Raw genomic sequence first — 14,599 nt, 5'->3', positions numbered from 1 at the left:
CTATCACGCGCGGCGGTCGATCATCGTCAAGTCTGGATCTCTCCTGCGTTGCGGTACCGAAAGCGGCCGCAGACGACGTTGCCGAGCCCTTGACTGAGGATAATGTAGATCGTGCTTATCGTCTCGTCGTTGATGAAAGGTGTATCAATGAGTCCGTCATGGACCTGCTACCTAGCTGGGGGACCTACATGCGCTCCGTAGATGAGTGCTTGTCTGAGCTACCCTCTAGTGACGTATGGTACGCAGGCATTGATGTTGGCCAAGCCTTCTTCAACCTAGAATACGACGAAAGCTGTGTGCACCTGTTTGGATTCTCGTACTATGATTCAGACGGCGAGGTTCAATACGCGTTGTTTCGCTATATGACTATGGGATTCAAGCTGTCATCCTTTTATTGGGCCTACTCGATCCACTCTCTCCTCTCGACAGCTATTCCCGAAGCGTACTGCACGGACGGGCCAACCCACATCTTGACCTTTGTCGACGACATCTTGGCGTGGTCACGGTTCATGGACGAATGTGTTCACCTGAAGAGCCTCTTAGTATATATCCTGGAGAGGGTTAATGCCAAGGCACCAATAGCCAAGCGCAAAGGCCCAGCTCGAAAGATCGACTACTTAGGGCTGACTCTAGTTCAAGGAGGCTATAGGGTATCCGACTCTACCCTGGAAACACTCCGTACGAATCTGGAGTCCAAACCACTCACTCTCAGAGGTCTTCGTACGAAACTCGGACTCCTACAATTCTGTCGCTCCCTATGGAGACCTGAACGCAATCGTGCCGACAAGACTCTCAGCCATCTCACGGTACCGTTCACCTCTTTAGTCGGCTCGATGGTCGCGGCCAAGTCCAAAAAGACTGCGAGTCTACATTGGACGGCGGACCTCGAGAAGGCATGGAAGGCCATCGGCGACAATATGGGTGATGCATTCGTGCCCTTTCATTCCCAGCTTGATAACTGGGATGGAATGCAACTCGTCCTCATGAGTGACGCGTCGCCTGAGGCCGGTGCAGCCTGTCTATGGCGTCTGTCGAGAGACAAGTTCGCGTGTAACACGGATAAAATATCAGCCGACTGGTTGGCTGATAATGGCCAACTCATCGGTGTATGGACCCACAAGTGGTCCACATACGAGAAGGCCTACGACATCGCCGATCGTGAGTTATATGCCATATGTCACGCTCTGTCTCATTGGCGTCAACTCATCCTCTCCTTCCTTAACTTCCATAAGCTCTACTCCTCGGACAAACACCCTGGTCTCGGACCGTCCGAGTCGGACGGGTCACGGTTTTCATGGACTCCACTAGTGCTCTGGGCAAGATCGAGGGTCGTCTCAACTCCTCTACCTACCAGCCTACTACTCGACAGACTAAACGGTGGCTCTCGTGGCTGGCAGACCTGCTGGAGTACGATGAGGCTGATCTAACCTACCGCCATGCGAAAGGGAAGGATAACTCTTTCAGCGATCTCCTGAGTCGTCTTGCTCAAGGGGGACAGCGGTATGTCCCTGAGGGTGGTGGCGAAGCGTTTGTCTTGGTGACCTCGACATCACCCTCCCAAAGTGAACTACCTACCACGGATCGTTCTGCCTCTGTCCACGACTCTACCAGATGCATTCTGGCGGGTGACCTGAGAGTTCAGTTGATAACTCTTCAGAAGGCAGACTCCTCTACCCTCCTCCATGGTGCTACGCTACAGGCATGGCAACATCACTTTGACGGAGCTGGGAAACTTCAGAAATTAGCCGCGGAGGCTAAAGCTCTCGGCCTTGTCACCCATGTTGGAGGGGTGGTCATGACTATCTCTGAAGCTGCGTTGACTGGACCGATATCGGTTCCAGTCATTCCAGGAGGCGTAGTTACCGGTTTGAATGGCATGATCGGCACTAATGTCGACACAGACTGGAAGCTGCGAGATTGGCTCCTTTTTGTTGCCCATGAAATGGATTATCATAGACCTCACAGGGACATGCGGGATAGCCTTGTCCCTTTCGTTTGGTGGCCCTCCCTCCTTCGCGATGCTAGGTCCTGGGTTGAGCGATGTGATCATTGCATGGAGCAGAAGCCTACCAAGCGTATGAAACTGGTCACCGCACCACGCCTTCCGTGGGGACTAATAGATCTGAATGCTCGTGGGAAGCATATTGCTATTGACCATGGTTACCCAAACCCTACATGGATATCTCCCGCGAACCCATCCCTCAAGGCATTCCTTGTCATCACGGACTTGGCCACAGGGTATACACTTCTGTGCGGTGCGGAAGATGCCAGAGGAAGTACGACGGCTAAACTGCTGTATGGCTCGTGGGTGAGTATCTTTGGTGTACCCCTTAGTGTTACCGGGGACAACTTCATCGACTCGCCGTCACTGCGCACGCCGCTCCTGTCCTGTGGTGTGCGCTTCAACACGGTCCCGGCATACTCACCATTTTCGAATGGCAGTGCTGAGGAAAGGGTCGGACGTGTCAGACGCGTCCTCCCGACAACCAAACTGCCATGGGATCAAGCCTTACCTTTTGTCCAGCTGTCGATCAACTCCCAAAAGCGAGTCTCTGGCCATTCGGCGGCGGAGCTCATGTTTGGCACGCGAATTCGTACTCCTTCCGCATCGGTCCTATCTGCCATCACAAACAATACGCCCATCGTCCACATCGGAGATCTTGAAACATTAGCTACATCTGCTGAGGTACCAGAGGCCCTCAGGGAAGTTCTCAAGAGCTCGGTGGGCGCGGCTCGAATCTCCACTCTTCAAGCCCACGTTCGGGACTGCCTTCGAGCCTCTGCGGCTCGGCCAGGTCGTCCACTGAAAGATGGTGAGCTCGTGGTGTGGCGCCGTCTTGAGTCTCGACCCGTTGAAGGAACGGTCAGATTGGTCAGTGGCGTCCATACTGAAGATGGTCCCTTCTGCTACCTTGGATCGTTGGCTGGTTTCGTGACTAGGTTACACCCACTAGGAAGCCCACCTGGTCACTCTGTCAGCGTTTCTGCTTGTCATCTGGAATCCAGGCATGCCTTTGTGGATAGAGACCGTCCAACTATGGCCGTTGAAACCGAGATCCCCTTCACTTCGATAAAACCTGGTCAGGTTATTCTTGCCAGGCTGTCGTGTGGTGCTGATGCTATCGGAAAGGTCATGGCCGAAACCGACAATGACGATAGTATCGCTCATGGCTCACTAGTGGTCCAGATCTACGACTCGCATGAAGGCAATAAATTTTTCCCGGTGTGGTTATCTCATGACGGTTCCACTTACACTGGTGACACTCCGGAAAACGCTCAGCGGGACAGTCCGCTCCTGCGTACGGTGTCTTCGGTACTCATGCGTATCAATCTGACTCCGACGAACATGCTCAAGGACACCTCACGCGCTGCTATGGTTGAGGCAGGATACCTTGAGGCGTAATCTTTTTTCTTTTTGCAGCTCTTCAGCACTCGACCTTGGGGGACGTCTACAGCGTTCCACTCTTAGGAAGGTCTCTGTGCTGAGGCTGCTCTCGCGTGCGTGCGACTACTTAGGTCGTCGTCGCCCGAACACAATCGATCAGACTACGTGTGTGCGTGCCCCATTGATCATTGCTTGTGCTTTGGAAGCCTCACGGATTGCCCATTATTCTTTTCGGTCAAACTTATTGATTCATATGACATCGGTATCAGATATTATCACCCTCATTTCCTAATGAATGACTCCGAACCCTCAAATGATCCTGACTCAGGATTCCTGAGTTGTCACTGGGAAGAACCATACTTGAGCCCCAAGACGCTACACACGTCATATTTTGTTGTCACGTTTGGAGAGGTCCCGGGTTCGATACCCGGGAGGGACATTTCAAGCAGTATTCCGGTCTCGCTCGCCAGCGCATCTTCATCGACGCACAAGATTCTCTTCCTCTACAGTATTTCAGTTGAAAAGCATCATCATGTCATCTGACGGACTACTAGAATTCCCTCCTACTACTACTACTACTACTACTACTACTACTTCTCCCTCTTCTCCTCCTCCTCATCGTCCTCACTTGAGGGAAGATTGCTCAGCATTGCGTAAACAGATCGAGACCTCCATGCCTCCTGGATGCCCACCGGAAGAGCTTACCTCGGTCATGTGGCGTAACATACCCAATCGTTATACTTACGAGATGCTTGTTCAAGTGATGAATGAGCATGGGTTTGAGTACGGTAACAATCGAGAGTACCATAGTGTCTACCTTCCTTGGGACGACTACAATAAGTGCAACCGTGGCTATGCTTTTATTAACTTGACCTCGAGGCCGGTAGCCGACAGGTTTATGACTATTTTTAATGGTTATCAATGGCCGAGGAACACGACTAGATCGAGTAAGACCAGTTGTGTTACTTGGGCAACAACCCAGGTCAAACACTTTAGCTTTGACGACTCTCCTGGTCATGATGGTCAGCCAGATGGGTATATCACTGATGGTAGATTCAGAGCTTCTAGTCACTGCAGTACGGTTGTCACTGATGGTACCGACACTGGTCGTAAAGCGGATGTCCCTCAGGACTCCCCCATCCATATGGTTACCAACATGACCAACTACGTGGACCCTCCTCCAGAGAACACAGTATTCGTTGGAGGCCTATCGCCTGCTATCAACACAGCTGATTTAAAGGCTCTTATGTCTCGACAATTCGGCCCAGTGATCGACTGTGAGGTGAAGAGGTGTCGTAGCACCGGCAAGAGTCGATGCTTTGGCTTTTGCAGCTTCGAGAGTTCCTCCTCTGCTGTGGCCGCTGTTGATGCCAGTAACTCGGCTCTTCAGGGTAACCTCTCGGCTGGTGGTCTGTTGAGGCATTTGGGTTCAAGTGCCCGAGTCAAGCACTATGAACAGGTACCTCGTAGGTCCTATTTGTCCATGATCGATGCTTCCAACAACAATGGTATACTTAATAACGGCAATACTGATGTTCACGAGTGCTACACTCGTAGGGTCGCCGTCGACTGTTCGACCACTGGGAATGTACGTACGGCTTCCCCCACTACCATTACGTCGGTACCCACTAGTATTGGTAGTAGTCCAACATTATTCTCGTCGGCACCTGGTGGGGCTATTGAAGAGGTCAATGGTGGTTTCGAGTCCCTATTGGGCGACAATAGTCGCTACACTGATGAACTCAATCTGGACTGTCTACGTAATGTTGGAGAGGAAGAGCAGAAGCGTTATGGTTTGCCAAGGGCATCTGCATACACTAGTGGTGGTTGTTATTATCTGTATGCTAAGGACATGGTTGATGATGATAATAGTAATGCATCTGAGGATCTTTACCAACCTTGGGTGCCAGATGATACTTACACTACCAGCGAACAGCGCATCACTACCGACCCTGGTTGTGCCCAGCAGTAACAGGTATAACGGTCTATTAGGATCAATCTACATCAACATCATTTTTCTCATTATCATAGCAGTCCACCATTATCGTCGTAAATACTTAGTACAAACTATTTCCAGTGCCCCTCTTGATTGTTTAGAGGTATTTTTTTGTGCCAATTCGGAGCGAGTAAGTAGTTAGAACTCTAACATGTCATATTACTAGTCTTTGACAAAGTCGGTGAAACTTTGTATTAGTTTAGATTTCACCACTATACCCGAGCCATGCTCATTTATGCTACCCCTGTGCTCTAACTGGATATTATCATCATAAATAGAATCGTAGGAGTGAGTTTTGTTATGGTGGATAATACTAATAATAATCGCTATTATGTTTTTACCAAGGACGATTATGCTGCACTACTTATTGTTATGTTAACAATGGCATGATAAAGCGTTTCGTATTGGTATGAGACATTTATGAGACGAAAAAGCGAGTATCTATTTTATTATTGCTACTTGTGTTGATTGAAGTTAATAACGTGTCTCTGGGATGAATTTGGTATCGTGCTTAGGAAGATTATTTTTGACTATCAACACAAAGCTAGTGTATCAGTGAAGAATTGATTAACTACTGTCACTATTTTAGGCGATCCCCTCCGTGACAGATTTAGGCAATTCCACTATCTTTCCAATGGCGATGGTTTTACCTCATAAACATCAAATTACACAACGAAAAGGTGCTGTTCACTTACCCTCATCTCTCAACGTAAATCGACCAAGCTGTGGAGTCCTCTTGAAAGTATCAACACATATCCTGTTGGTGGTCTCGATGACGCCTAAAAGAGGTATTTGATAATGGAGGTGATAGTGAAGGAACTCACATAGCAACATCTGGCCGGTCTTAGCGAATCTCGGCCTCTTCTGTTTGGTCTTCTTTTGCTTATCAACACACTGAAATGTGATACAATCCTGGCGGTACACTATTGATATTATTATCACCTCTATGAGTTTAGTAATAGTGCACTCCTCGATAGCAGTGTGGACATGCAGAACAGCCGTATAACCAATAGTGATAATAGGCCTATAAGGTGGTAGTGAATAACGAGGGTGAGGAAGGTCACCTACTTGTGTTCGAGGAGGTCCGTGATGACAAGCTGGGCCTGGAACTTCTGTACGACTGGGCAAGGGTGATCAATGGCAGAGAGCACGAACCCTAAGGAGGAAGCCAAATCACTGATGATACCCTAGGTGCCTCCTGGTCCCCACCCTTCTGGACTTGGTCTTCGTCGACATTCTTCAACTTCAGTTTGATATCCTCACCTGCTCCCACTCTATCATCTAATATTGTAGTAGAGGCTATTACCAGGATTGGCGTATTTATATTCATCATCCTCGATGTAAACTGACTGTATCTCAGTAACAGTCTTATTAGGCAGCAACATGCACTGCTGACCTGATGTGCATCTCCTTATTACCGACACCATTAGCTACCTTCCTCCTACCTGGCTGTGCCTTCCCCTGCTCTATCTTCCCCATAGCAATAGTGCCCATATCCCTATACCCATCGACAATAGGTATACGTAGAGGTGCCTCAGGATCCCTAACAGGAGGCCCCTCCTCAACCCATCACCGATACCCGTGACTACCTGTAGGGTGGGTTGGCATTATCCAATACTTGGAATAGTGTCGGGCCCTTATACCAATCAGAGCCGGGCGACTTGGGGCCTTCCTTTAAATTATCACCTGATATGATAGTATTGTTTACCAATAACGATAAGGTAGTAGTCTGACCTTTGAGACCAGAGATGGGGAGGAAGAAGACGTCATCCTCGCTCTTTACATTAAAGCCACAGCCCTTCAAGAAGGGAGTCAACTTCTCAACTATTTGGTCGTATCTCTCCTTAGACCTGTCCATTACCAAAGTCAGCTGCCTTCAGCCCAACAACATAGTACTACTACCAATTCACAGTCGGATCGTCCATTTTATTCACAGTGATGATCAGTTTATTCACACCTAAGGTCTTGGCAAGCATAGCATGCTCACGAGTCTGACCACCCTTGTCGAAGCCAGTCTCAAATTCGCCTGACAATGGTAGTATGCATGAGTCTTAGACAAATAATGCCAATTACCCTTTCGAGCGGAGATCATCAACACGCCGATATCGGCCTGGGCCGCGCCAGAGATCATATTCGGTACATAGTTCTTATGACCGGGAGCATCCAAGATGGTAAATCGTCTATTAGGTGTTTCGAAGTGGGCCCGACCAACCTAATAGCAGGCTTGTCACCAACACCACCACTACCTCCCCTCTACCTCGACGGTGATGCCTTTGGCCCTCTCCTCCTCGTTGGTGTCCATGATATAGGCCAAAAACCATGACTCACGATTCTTGTCCTTAGCCTCCCTCTCGAACTTCTCAATGGTCCGATTATCCACCAACCCTACCACCACCCACGAGTGAAGTCCTCTTCCTTATGCTGTCACCCCCTCCCCCTTTACTACCAGATAAATACATAATATTCCCACAGGTAGTCGACTTGCCGGCATCGACATGACCGATGAAGACCAAGTTCAAGTGAGGCCGAGGGTCGCAGTCCTTCAACTGGCTAGAGGCGTTATCAGATGACATCGAGGGCAAACGACAACAACAAGGAACACTATGGATCATTAAGGTCTCTTCTACTAGTATGAGTAGAGCCTGATCGGTTACGATGGCGAGCGCAGCGGACATGATGTGGTTTCGGGTTCGATCCCCGGTGACGGTATTTCTATACCCGCACTGGGCAGGACAATCTTGTGCCCAATGTACTCCATCGCTGCAACGACATGTATGAGGACTGTTGCCCCAAGACTAAGCCCCGGGCATATAAAGAGATCGACTTTAAAATGTGCGAGCGGTCACCAATGTTCTCCAGAGAATCGACATGCTTACAGTTCAATCTATAGCTTACTGTTTTCCTTCGTCGAACTTGACCTCATGTTTGGTTGTGGGTTTGAACTCTTCTTCCCGAGTTCACAAACTTCGTTTACGAATTTGAACTTCCATCTTTGAAAACCCCTCGTAAATTACCACATAACTTGACAGAGTCATAATCCGCCTCCTTAGTGAACTATGCCTCATAGAGCAGCCACCTCCCTATCGCGGTGCGAACGCAAAGCCTCATAAACAATTAAAAACGGTTGAGATAGAAACAGTTGTTGATGATGATGTTGTTGTCATTGGCATCATCATCTTCAATGTTATCACCTCGAGTATTACTATCACAAGTCCATGAATAAACATACGGCTACAGAGGCATCAACAGTAATCATTATAGTAGTAACATAAGCGAAGGACGAGGGGGGACACTACCCCATAGCCACCTCCTTATGGTAAAAGAATGTACCTGAGTAGTACTAATATGATGTGGCCGACGTGTGGTACGAATATACTACATTTTAAAGATTAGCGTTAAGCCTGTTGGCATATAAAGCCACCTTGTCATCATCATCAAAGACACCAGCATCTTGTAAGCCTTACAATGTAAGGTCTTGACCAATTCCATCACGAAGATGTCAACGATATTTGGTATGTCCAATTTCATGTCTTCGATGATCCTAACAGTAACCCATCCTTTGCCCCATACAGTGATGACCACAGTGGACTCACTCAGGGTCAGCAAAGTCATCTAAGGCCTTCTCTAGGGCTGTAACCTCCCAACTACTACCTCTCCTGTCGCCACTAAAGAGCTTCCCAAATGCCTACAATAAAAGGCATGCCATAGATAAGCATAGGAAGCCCACCTCATAATGTGCCTGCCTCTGTTCTTTCTTAATATCACAGCTAGCCCCTATACGATCAATAAGGATCTTAATCTGTTGCTCAGGAGTAGGTGTAATATCGGCCATCTCCTGTACTGTATTGTCAACCTACCCAACACTGTACAGTCCCAAGGGCCGGTAGTAGTAGCAGTAGCAGTATGCCTACATCTAGCGATGCACTCAACTCCTCTAAAGTGTTCTTCACTTGCTTAGCAGGATCCTCGGTGTCTGGCCGATGATGCTAATGATGGTCGTCATGGGAAGGCATGGGGGTGCTGGACTGAGCTTGTTTATGATAACTCCTCGATGTGACGCCTACAAACACCTGCCAGGGACAAACTCACACGCGTTTGGGTTCAGTTACTACTCTACATAGTGAGCAGATACATACTGAGAAAGCTCGAGAGAGAGTAAGGTGCCAAGATTTTTTGATCTTCGTTGTCATCAGGCCACTCCGACCAGATCTTATAGGCCTCTTTGTGACCATGTCGGAGAAGGCTGCTGCTGCTATCGTTAATGTCCGTACCTCTGATGGTGTGGTCGTCCCTATCCCTCTGAAGGCTGCATGCTTTAGTATCCTGGTCAACAACATGGTTGATGATGCTAGTGGTAGCATCAATGAGGAGGTAGTGACAACAACAGTTATGATGATGGGAATGCCTCCTTGGGTAGGAGATACCTCTACCTAATGTTACGTCCAAGATACTAAGCAAGGTCGTTCAATGGTGTGAATATCATGTTGATAATCCTGTTAGTAATACCACACCAACCGCAACTCATGTTTAACTCTCCCCATTCAGGTGTTATCAATAAGCCATTGAAGATGGGCGGTCGTCTTCGTGACAACGGAGTGTCCGAATGGGATGATAAGTTTGTGGACTTACCAGAGGTGCTACTACCTCTACTACGCCTCTACATTCACAATCATTTTCAGAAGGAGTTATTCGATGTGATGCTAGCGGCCAACTTTATGGATATAAAACCACTACTGGAGTTATGCTGTGCATCGGTAATAATGCCTAGCGACAGAGTAACCTCACTACACCCGGCCGTACCTTGAGGAGGCTTCGAGGGCTCAATCGTTCGTGCTTGGTTGGCTCAAGGAGTAGGCTGCTAATTTTTCAGGTAGCTTCCTCTATCAAGTCCAAGACGGTTGAGGAACTACGACAAGAGCTTGGTGTTGGTGAGGATGGCTTTACGGCTGAGGAGGAGGAAAAGATACTCCGCGATAATGCATCTTGGTACTAGCCCTACTGCTTGCACTGTTCTTAACATTCTATTGTGTATGGGGTGATGACTGTCGTCGTGTGAAATAGTGTATTGGTGAGATACCTGAGAGTCATGTTAGGATAGGCGCATTAGACGTCCTATCACCGGTATCACTCCTCATTAGGTGTAAGGAGGCTGCTGAGATGTTGCAGGACATAGAGAAGGAGAAGGCCGTGGCTGCTGCGGCTGCTGCCAGTGAGGGCGTCTCTGGCGAGGAGCAGACATCCGATGCTGGTGATGGGAATTAGACTTTGAATAGGAGAGTCGTATGCCAGCGATAAATTGAGGAGCACTGTAGAGTTGGATATTGTATTCATTTTTCTATTACTCAACAGTAGTGTTATAGTCGTCAGTGAGGGGTGTTGCCATTGTAACGCCATGAAAGGTTCGACATGGATAAGAGTATCCACCCCTTACGATCGTCTAATAAGGCTTCTACTACACGTTATTGGGTAGCATGCTGAGTGTAATAATAAATCCTCTCGAAGGGCAGGCACTTGATGAATCGGCTAGGGTCGTAATTCTCTACTGCTGGGGGGAATCCCATCAAAGCTATCAGATGCGGTTGAGATGTGGATGCCTTCTACTTGCGTTTGTCATTATAGTGACGAAATAGAGGATCATCGCTGATATACTCTCCTTTGTGTCTGGGATGATGTCCAATCCCCTCCTACCGAAGTGCTGCTGTGAGGATATGTCCCTAGTTAGGAGTATCCTGCAGCTGCATCAACAACTCATACGTCATGTTGTAACAACAGAAAAAGATAGGGTATTATTCGAGAAAGCCGAGAAGAAGGTTACAGTGGCAATACAATACAACGACACGGGGCGTTGCTCAGTTATCATCTCTCCCCTTGAGTGATGTATCCAGGCATCATCTCAATGGAGACCTGAGGGAGGTGAATGATGAGCGATAGAGGAGTATGCCATCGATGTGGTAGGTTGAGGAGTATGTCGGTAATGATACAGCTCATGTTATGGCACATCATCAACACAACTTTGCTGAGGTGAGATGGAAAAAAAGGCTTCATAATGCATGTGGCGGTGCAGGGGATCGAACCTGCGCCCTTGCCATACAGTAGTGAAACTCTCCATGAACGCTTGTCAATCCTCGAGGAGGCGGTAGCTGATATGATGTCCACATCTCACGACAATCGGATGGTATCGAGGGAATGCTCGAGAAGGATGGTGTCAATAGGATGCCTCTCAGAGTACCCCGGCCTCGACTCCTTTTCCCATTAACGAGGATACCAAGGAAGAGGTCATCAGTGGAGGGGACGCTAATGTAGGCCTAAGAAGTGACACACTCTTACCATTTTATGAGAGCTCAAAGTTTATGAGGAACGAGTTCGATGCATTCAAATTGAGGAGTGAGCTGTGCATGGAGGACCTTGCGGCTGCCATTGAGGAGGTAGGGGTAGCTGGTTTTGTGCGATAATACGCCTGTCAACAGAATGGCAGAGATATTGCAAAGCTACATGCTGAACTCGATGGATGCCGGAGTGCACTGGGTAGCCAAACACATATGCTACATAAAATTCAGATCACGCTTGCTACTTAGATGGGACCGCACTGGTGGCCACTCAAGCATCGGGGCGGCGGATGGCGGCTGGTGATCACTCGGTGTTGAAGAGAGTGGCCAGCGATGCATCGGAGGGGAGGTGGGCTAGTGGATACTGGTGGGGAGATTGGGGACCTCGTAGGACCCTCAACTGTGAACTTACAGGGCAGATGGGGGAAGGTAGACTGTTGGAGAGGAGGGAGGCACACGGTGAGCTATGACTCCTCCAAACTCATCACCGATGATGTTCTCTAGAAGGAAGAGAGGGGATTCAGTTGGCAAATGAAGAGATCAGAAGCAATGAGAACCAAAATAGAGGTGACTGGGGAGTTCATTCGAGGAGTGAGATTCCCCCATGTAGTTGTATGAACATGATGAGGTATCAACGCAAACAGCAACTTCGTGCGCGCCTTGGCAATGTGCATGCGTGCAAAATAATTGTGCTCACATTTCATACCACGCTTCTTCCACATCGCGTCACATAAGGGCGTCTCCAGGCATGTAGGGCTTGTCGACTGTACTCGAACAGGATCACTTATGTAGTGATTTCCTTTCGTTCACAAGAGTACTCTTGACAAAACCCCAAACCGTGATGAGGAGATGTATACCCCACCCTAATGGAGGTGTAGTCAGTACAGTCATGTACTCGACTTCGATGATCCATCCCCTATGGGACTGGGGTGTGGGTATTGCTGAGCGGTTAACTAAAATCATATCAGTTCTATCAGCGTTTTTCGCATCTTTTCGGTGTATGAGGAGTTGTCTTCGTGCTGTGAAAACTTTCACCGTTGATCGTTATTCAGATCGGCTGTACGCAGGCAATGCTCTCCGAAGCGTCTACGATGCGCTAGCTGAAGTACTATAAACTTTATTGACCATCCTGCTGTACCGAATCTCATCAGGAGTGTGTCTCGTCCTTGTCGATGAAGCCGTCCCTTCCAGAGCTTGATAGATTACAGAGCCTGGAGGAGCAGCTCTCCTCTCTCGAGGGCATCGTATGCAATCTCACCCAGGGGGTAGCTCGTTTAGCTCAAGTAGGAGAATCGCTAGCATTCTGCGGTCCCTGATGCCGATCGACATATCAGGTTGTCGGGGTTTTCCCTGGGCTTGCAGCCAGCCCTGACCAAGTCGAGGACGACGTACATATTGACCTTCTACAGTGGCAGGACTGTGCCAAGAACATGGTTGCCTTTGTCGCCAGTCGCTTGGTGATATCTCAACTTTGCAGGCAGTACGTGTGGGAAAAACATGGGAAGTTCGGTGTAACGGGCAAGCACGATCATTACTAGAAGCCGTGTCGCACAAGGCTGATACTAGTGTACAATTATCTGTCATTTTATATTGGCATTTTCATCTGCCGTCGGAAGCAGATGCTTCGTACGTTGCGAATATCTCAAGAGCATATTGAGCTCCAGCTCGAGCACTTGAGCGAAGAAAGGGAGTCCTGGATTGAGGTAGCTCAGATTATTCAAATTTCGCCTGAAGGGTCGGTTAGGTCTTCGAGAATGTGCTGGGAAGGAAGGACGGTGCGGATAAACTAATAACAAATACTCAATTTTCCCATGCAGAGCGTCAGGTCTCAATGAAGGGCGATGTATCAAACGGTGTGAGCTGTCACTGCGACCACACGCGACATCTTATGAGTGGTATCATTTAGATTCCTGGACAGAGGGCTTCAACGGCGCCATCTGGTAGGGATCACGGCGAGTGGCTATCCGGATTCGTGCCAACTGGAGGTTCGGGCAAGGTCCCCAGTATGAGCCCTTTGAGGAAAAGATTACAGCGCATGGATAAGAGAGCAAAGGTGTGTAGTAAACACCGTGTTGGTTTTCTCTGACACCGTGATGATTCTTCATCACCTACACACTGACGTTAGTTGTATACGAAATTTTCCAAGGTTCTGCCAGCCATATCTTCCAAGGGGTCGGTCGGGGTGTCTCGTATCATCCTACCTCGTGGTTGAACATGACCATTATGGAGACTCTTCTGGTTGGCGGCGATGAGTTGAGTTAGTCAGTTGGTCGGAATGTGTCGCTCCGTGGATCAGCAAACCGATCAGGAACCTGTATCCAGGTCTGCGTAATCGTAGCGTACGATCTTCTCCGAGTGTTCCCCATGAATCATGAATTGAAAGTCCTTCAGTATGTCGAGACACCTGGAGCCGTTGATGTCCAAGAGGCGGCCTCCTGACAAAGGCAGTTTTTCACTCGACCATTTCAACCAATGTAAGCAGATCCAGGATAAGAAGCCTGACCGCTCTGGCGCGTAGGATGCAAATTCCGTATCTCAAGTGTCTCCGTAAACACAAGAAGACAGTCGAAGTTGTCGATTCCTTGCTAAGGAGTATCTTCATTTCGCTACTCTTCTTCGATTCGGCCTCTTGTTGCATATTTACTGGTATCTCTCCCTGAAGTTCATTTTATTTACTGCTGTGATCAGTCTGCGTCGGCTGATCTCTTCCATTGATGATGGCTCTCATAGTGCAGGTCTGTCTCGGATCAAACAGCATCGACTGGTCAACGGAGCACTGAAGGACGAGATCATGAGGTGCCACTGAATGTGTCTCTCGAGTGAGAGTCGAGTTCAGATCTTATTAGATGGTTCAGCCTCTTCATCGGAGGGGAGCTGGTGGAAAAAAAGTGG

The 14,599-nt window shown here is 48.6% G+C and overlaps 6 protein-coding genes across 6 annotated transcripts; 4 read left to right on the top strand and 2 right to left on the bottom strand.

The window, feature by feature from the left end:
- Positions 1–1,294: 1,294 nt before the first annotated feature.
- Positions 1,295–3,403, top strand: Pmar_PMAR018772 (hypothetical protein; the record flags this gene model as incomplete). Its single annotated transcript, XM_002783579.1, has 1 exon — positions 1,295–3,403. One exon carries the CDS (start codon positions 1,295–1,297, stop codon positions 3,401–3,403), a length of 2,109 nt encoding a protein of 702 aa, XP_002783625.1.
- A 655-nt stretch (positions 3,404–4,058) lies between these two features.
- Pmar_PMAR018771 (glycine-rich RNA-binding protein, putative) lies at positions 4,059–5,809 on the top strand (the record flags this gene model as incomplete). The annotated part of the gene is made up of 1 exon (XM_002783578.1): positions 4,059–5,809. One exon carries the CDS (start codon positions 4,059–4,061, stop codon positions 5,355–5,357), a length of 1,299 nt encoding a protein of 432 aa, XP_002783624.1. The 3' UTR covers positions 5,358–5,809.
- Positions 5,810–5,966: 157 nt separating this feature from the next.
- Positions 5,967–7,954, bottom strand: Pmar_PMAR018770 (eukaryotic peptide chain release factor GTP-binding subunit, putative; the record flags this gene model as incomplete). Its single annotated transcript, XM_002783577.1, has 14 exons — positions 5,967–6,031; positions 6,077–6,160; positions 6,206–6,275; positions 6,324–6,405; positions 6,450–6,537; positions 6,591–6,644; positions 6,688–6,777; positions 6,827–6,924; positions 6,971–7,067; positions 7,116–7,231; positions 7,284–7,407; positions 7,455–7,593; positions 7,639–7,766; positions 7,828–7,954. 14 exons carry the CDS (start codon positions 7,952–7,954, stop codon positions 5,967–5,969), a joined length of 1,362 nt encoding a protein of 453 aa, XP_002783623.1.
- A 541-nt stretch (positions 7,955–8,495) lies between these two features.
- Positions 8,496–9,213, bottom strand: Pmar_PMAR018769 (hypothetical protein; the record flags this gene model as incomplete). The annotated part of the gene is made up of 5 exons (XM_002783576.1): positions 8,496–8,583; positions 8,678–8,711; positions 8,846–8,922; positions 8,975–9,066; positions 9,109–9,213. The coding sequence occupies 5 exons, from the start codon at positions 9,211–9,213 to the stop codon at positions 8,496–8,498; spliced, it is 396 nt and encodes a 131-aa protein (XP_002783622.1).
- Positions 9,214–9,611: 398 nt separating this feature from the next.
- Positions 9,612–10,718, top strand: Pmar_PMAR018768 (glycoprotein FP21 precursor, putative; the record flags this gene model as incomplete). The annotated part of the gene is made up of 6 exons (XM_002783575.1): positions 9,612–9,752; positions 9,799–9,880; positions 9,927–10,015; positions 10,061–10,135; positions 10,252–10,367; positions 10,520–10,718. 6 exons carry the CDS (start codon positions 9,612–9,614, stop codon positions 10,641–10,643), a joined length of 627 nt encoding a protein of 208 aa, XP_002783621.1. The 3' UTR covers positions 10,644–10,718.
- Positions 10,719–12,879: 2,161 nt separating this feature from the next.
- Positions 12,880–13,245, top strand: Pmar_PMAR018767 (hypothetical protein; the record flags this gene model as incomplete). Its single annotated transcript, XM_002783574.1, has 2 exons — positions 12,880–12,990; positions 13,042–13,245. 2 exons carry the CDS (start codon positions 12,880–12,882, stop codon positions 13,243–13,245), a joined length of 315 nt encoding a protein of 104 aa, XP_002783620.1.
- Between the last annotated feature and the right edge of the window lie 1,354 nt (positions 13,246–14,599).

Source organism: Perkinsus marinus (genome assembly GCF_000006405.1).
Source record: "Perkinsus marinus ATCC 50983 genomic scaffold scf_1104296936966, whole genome shotgun sequence".
Taxonomy (NCBI): Eukaryota; Perkinsozoa; order Perkinsida; family Perkinsidae; genus Perkinsus; species Perkinsus marinus.
This window is presented reverse-complemented; position numbering and strand designations above follow the sequence as displayed.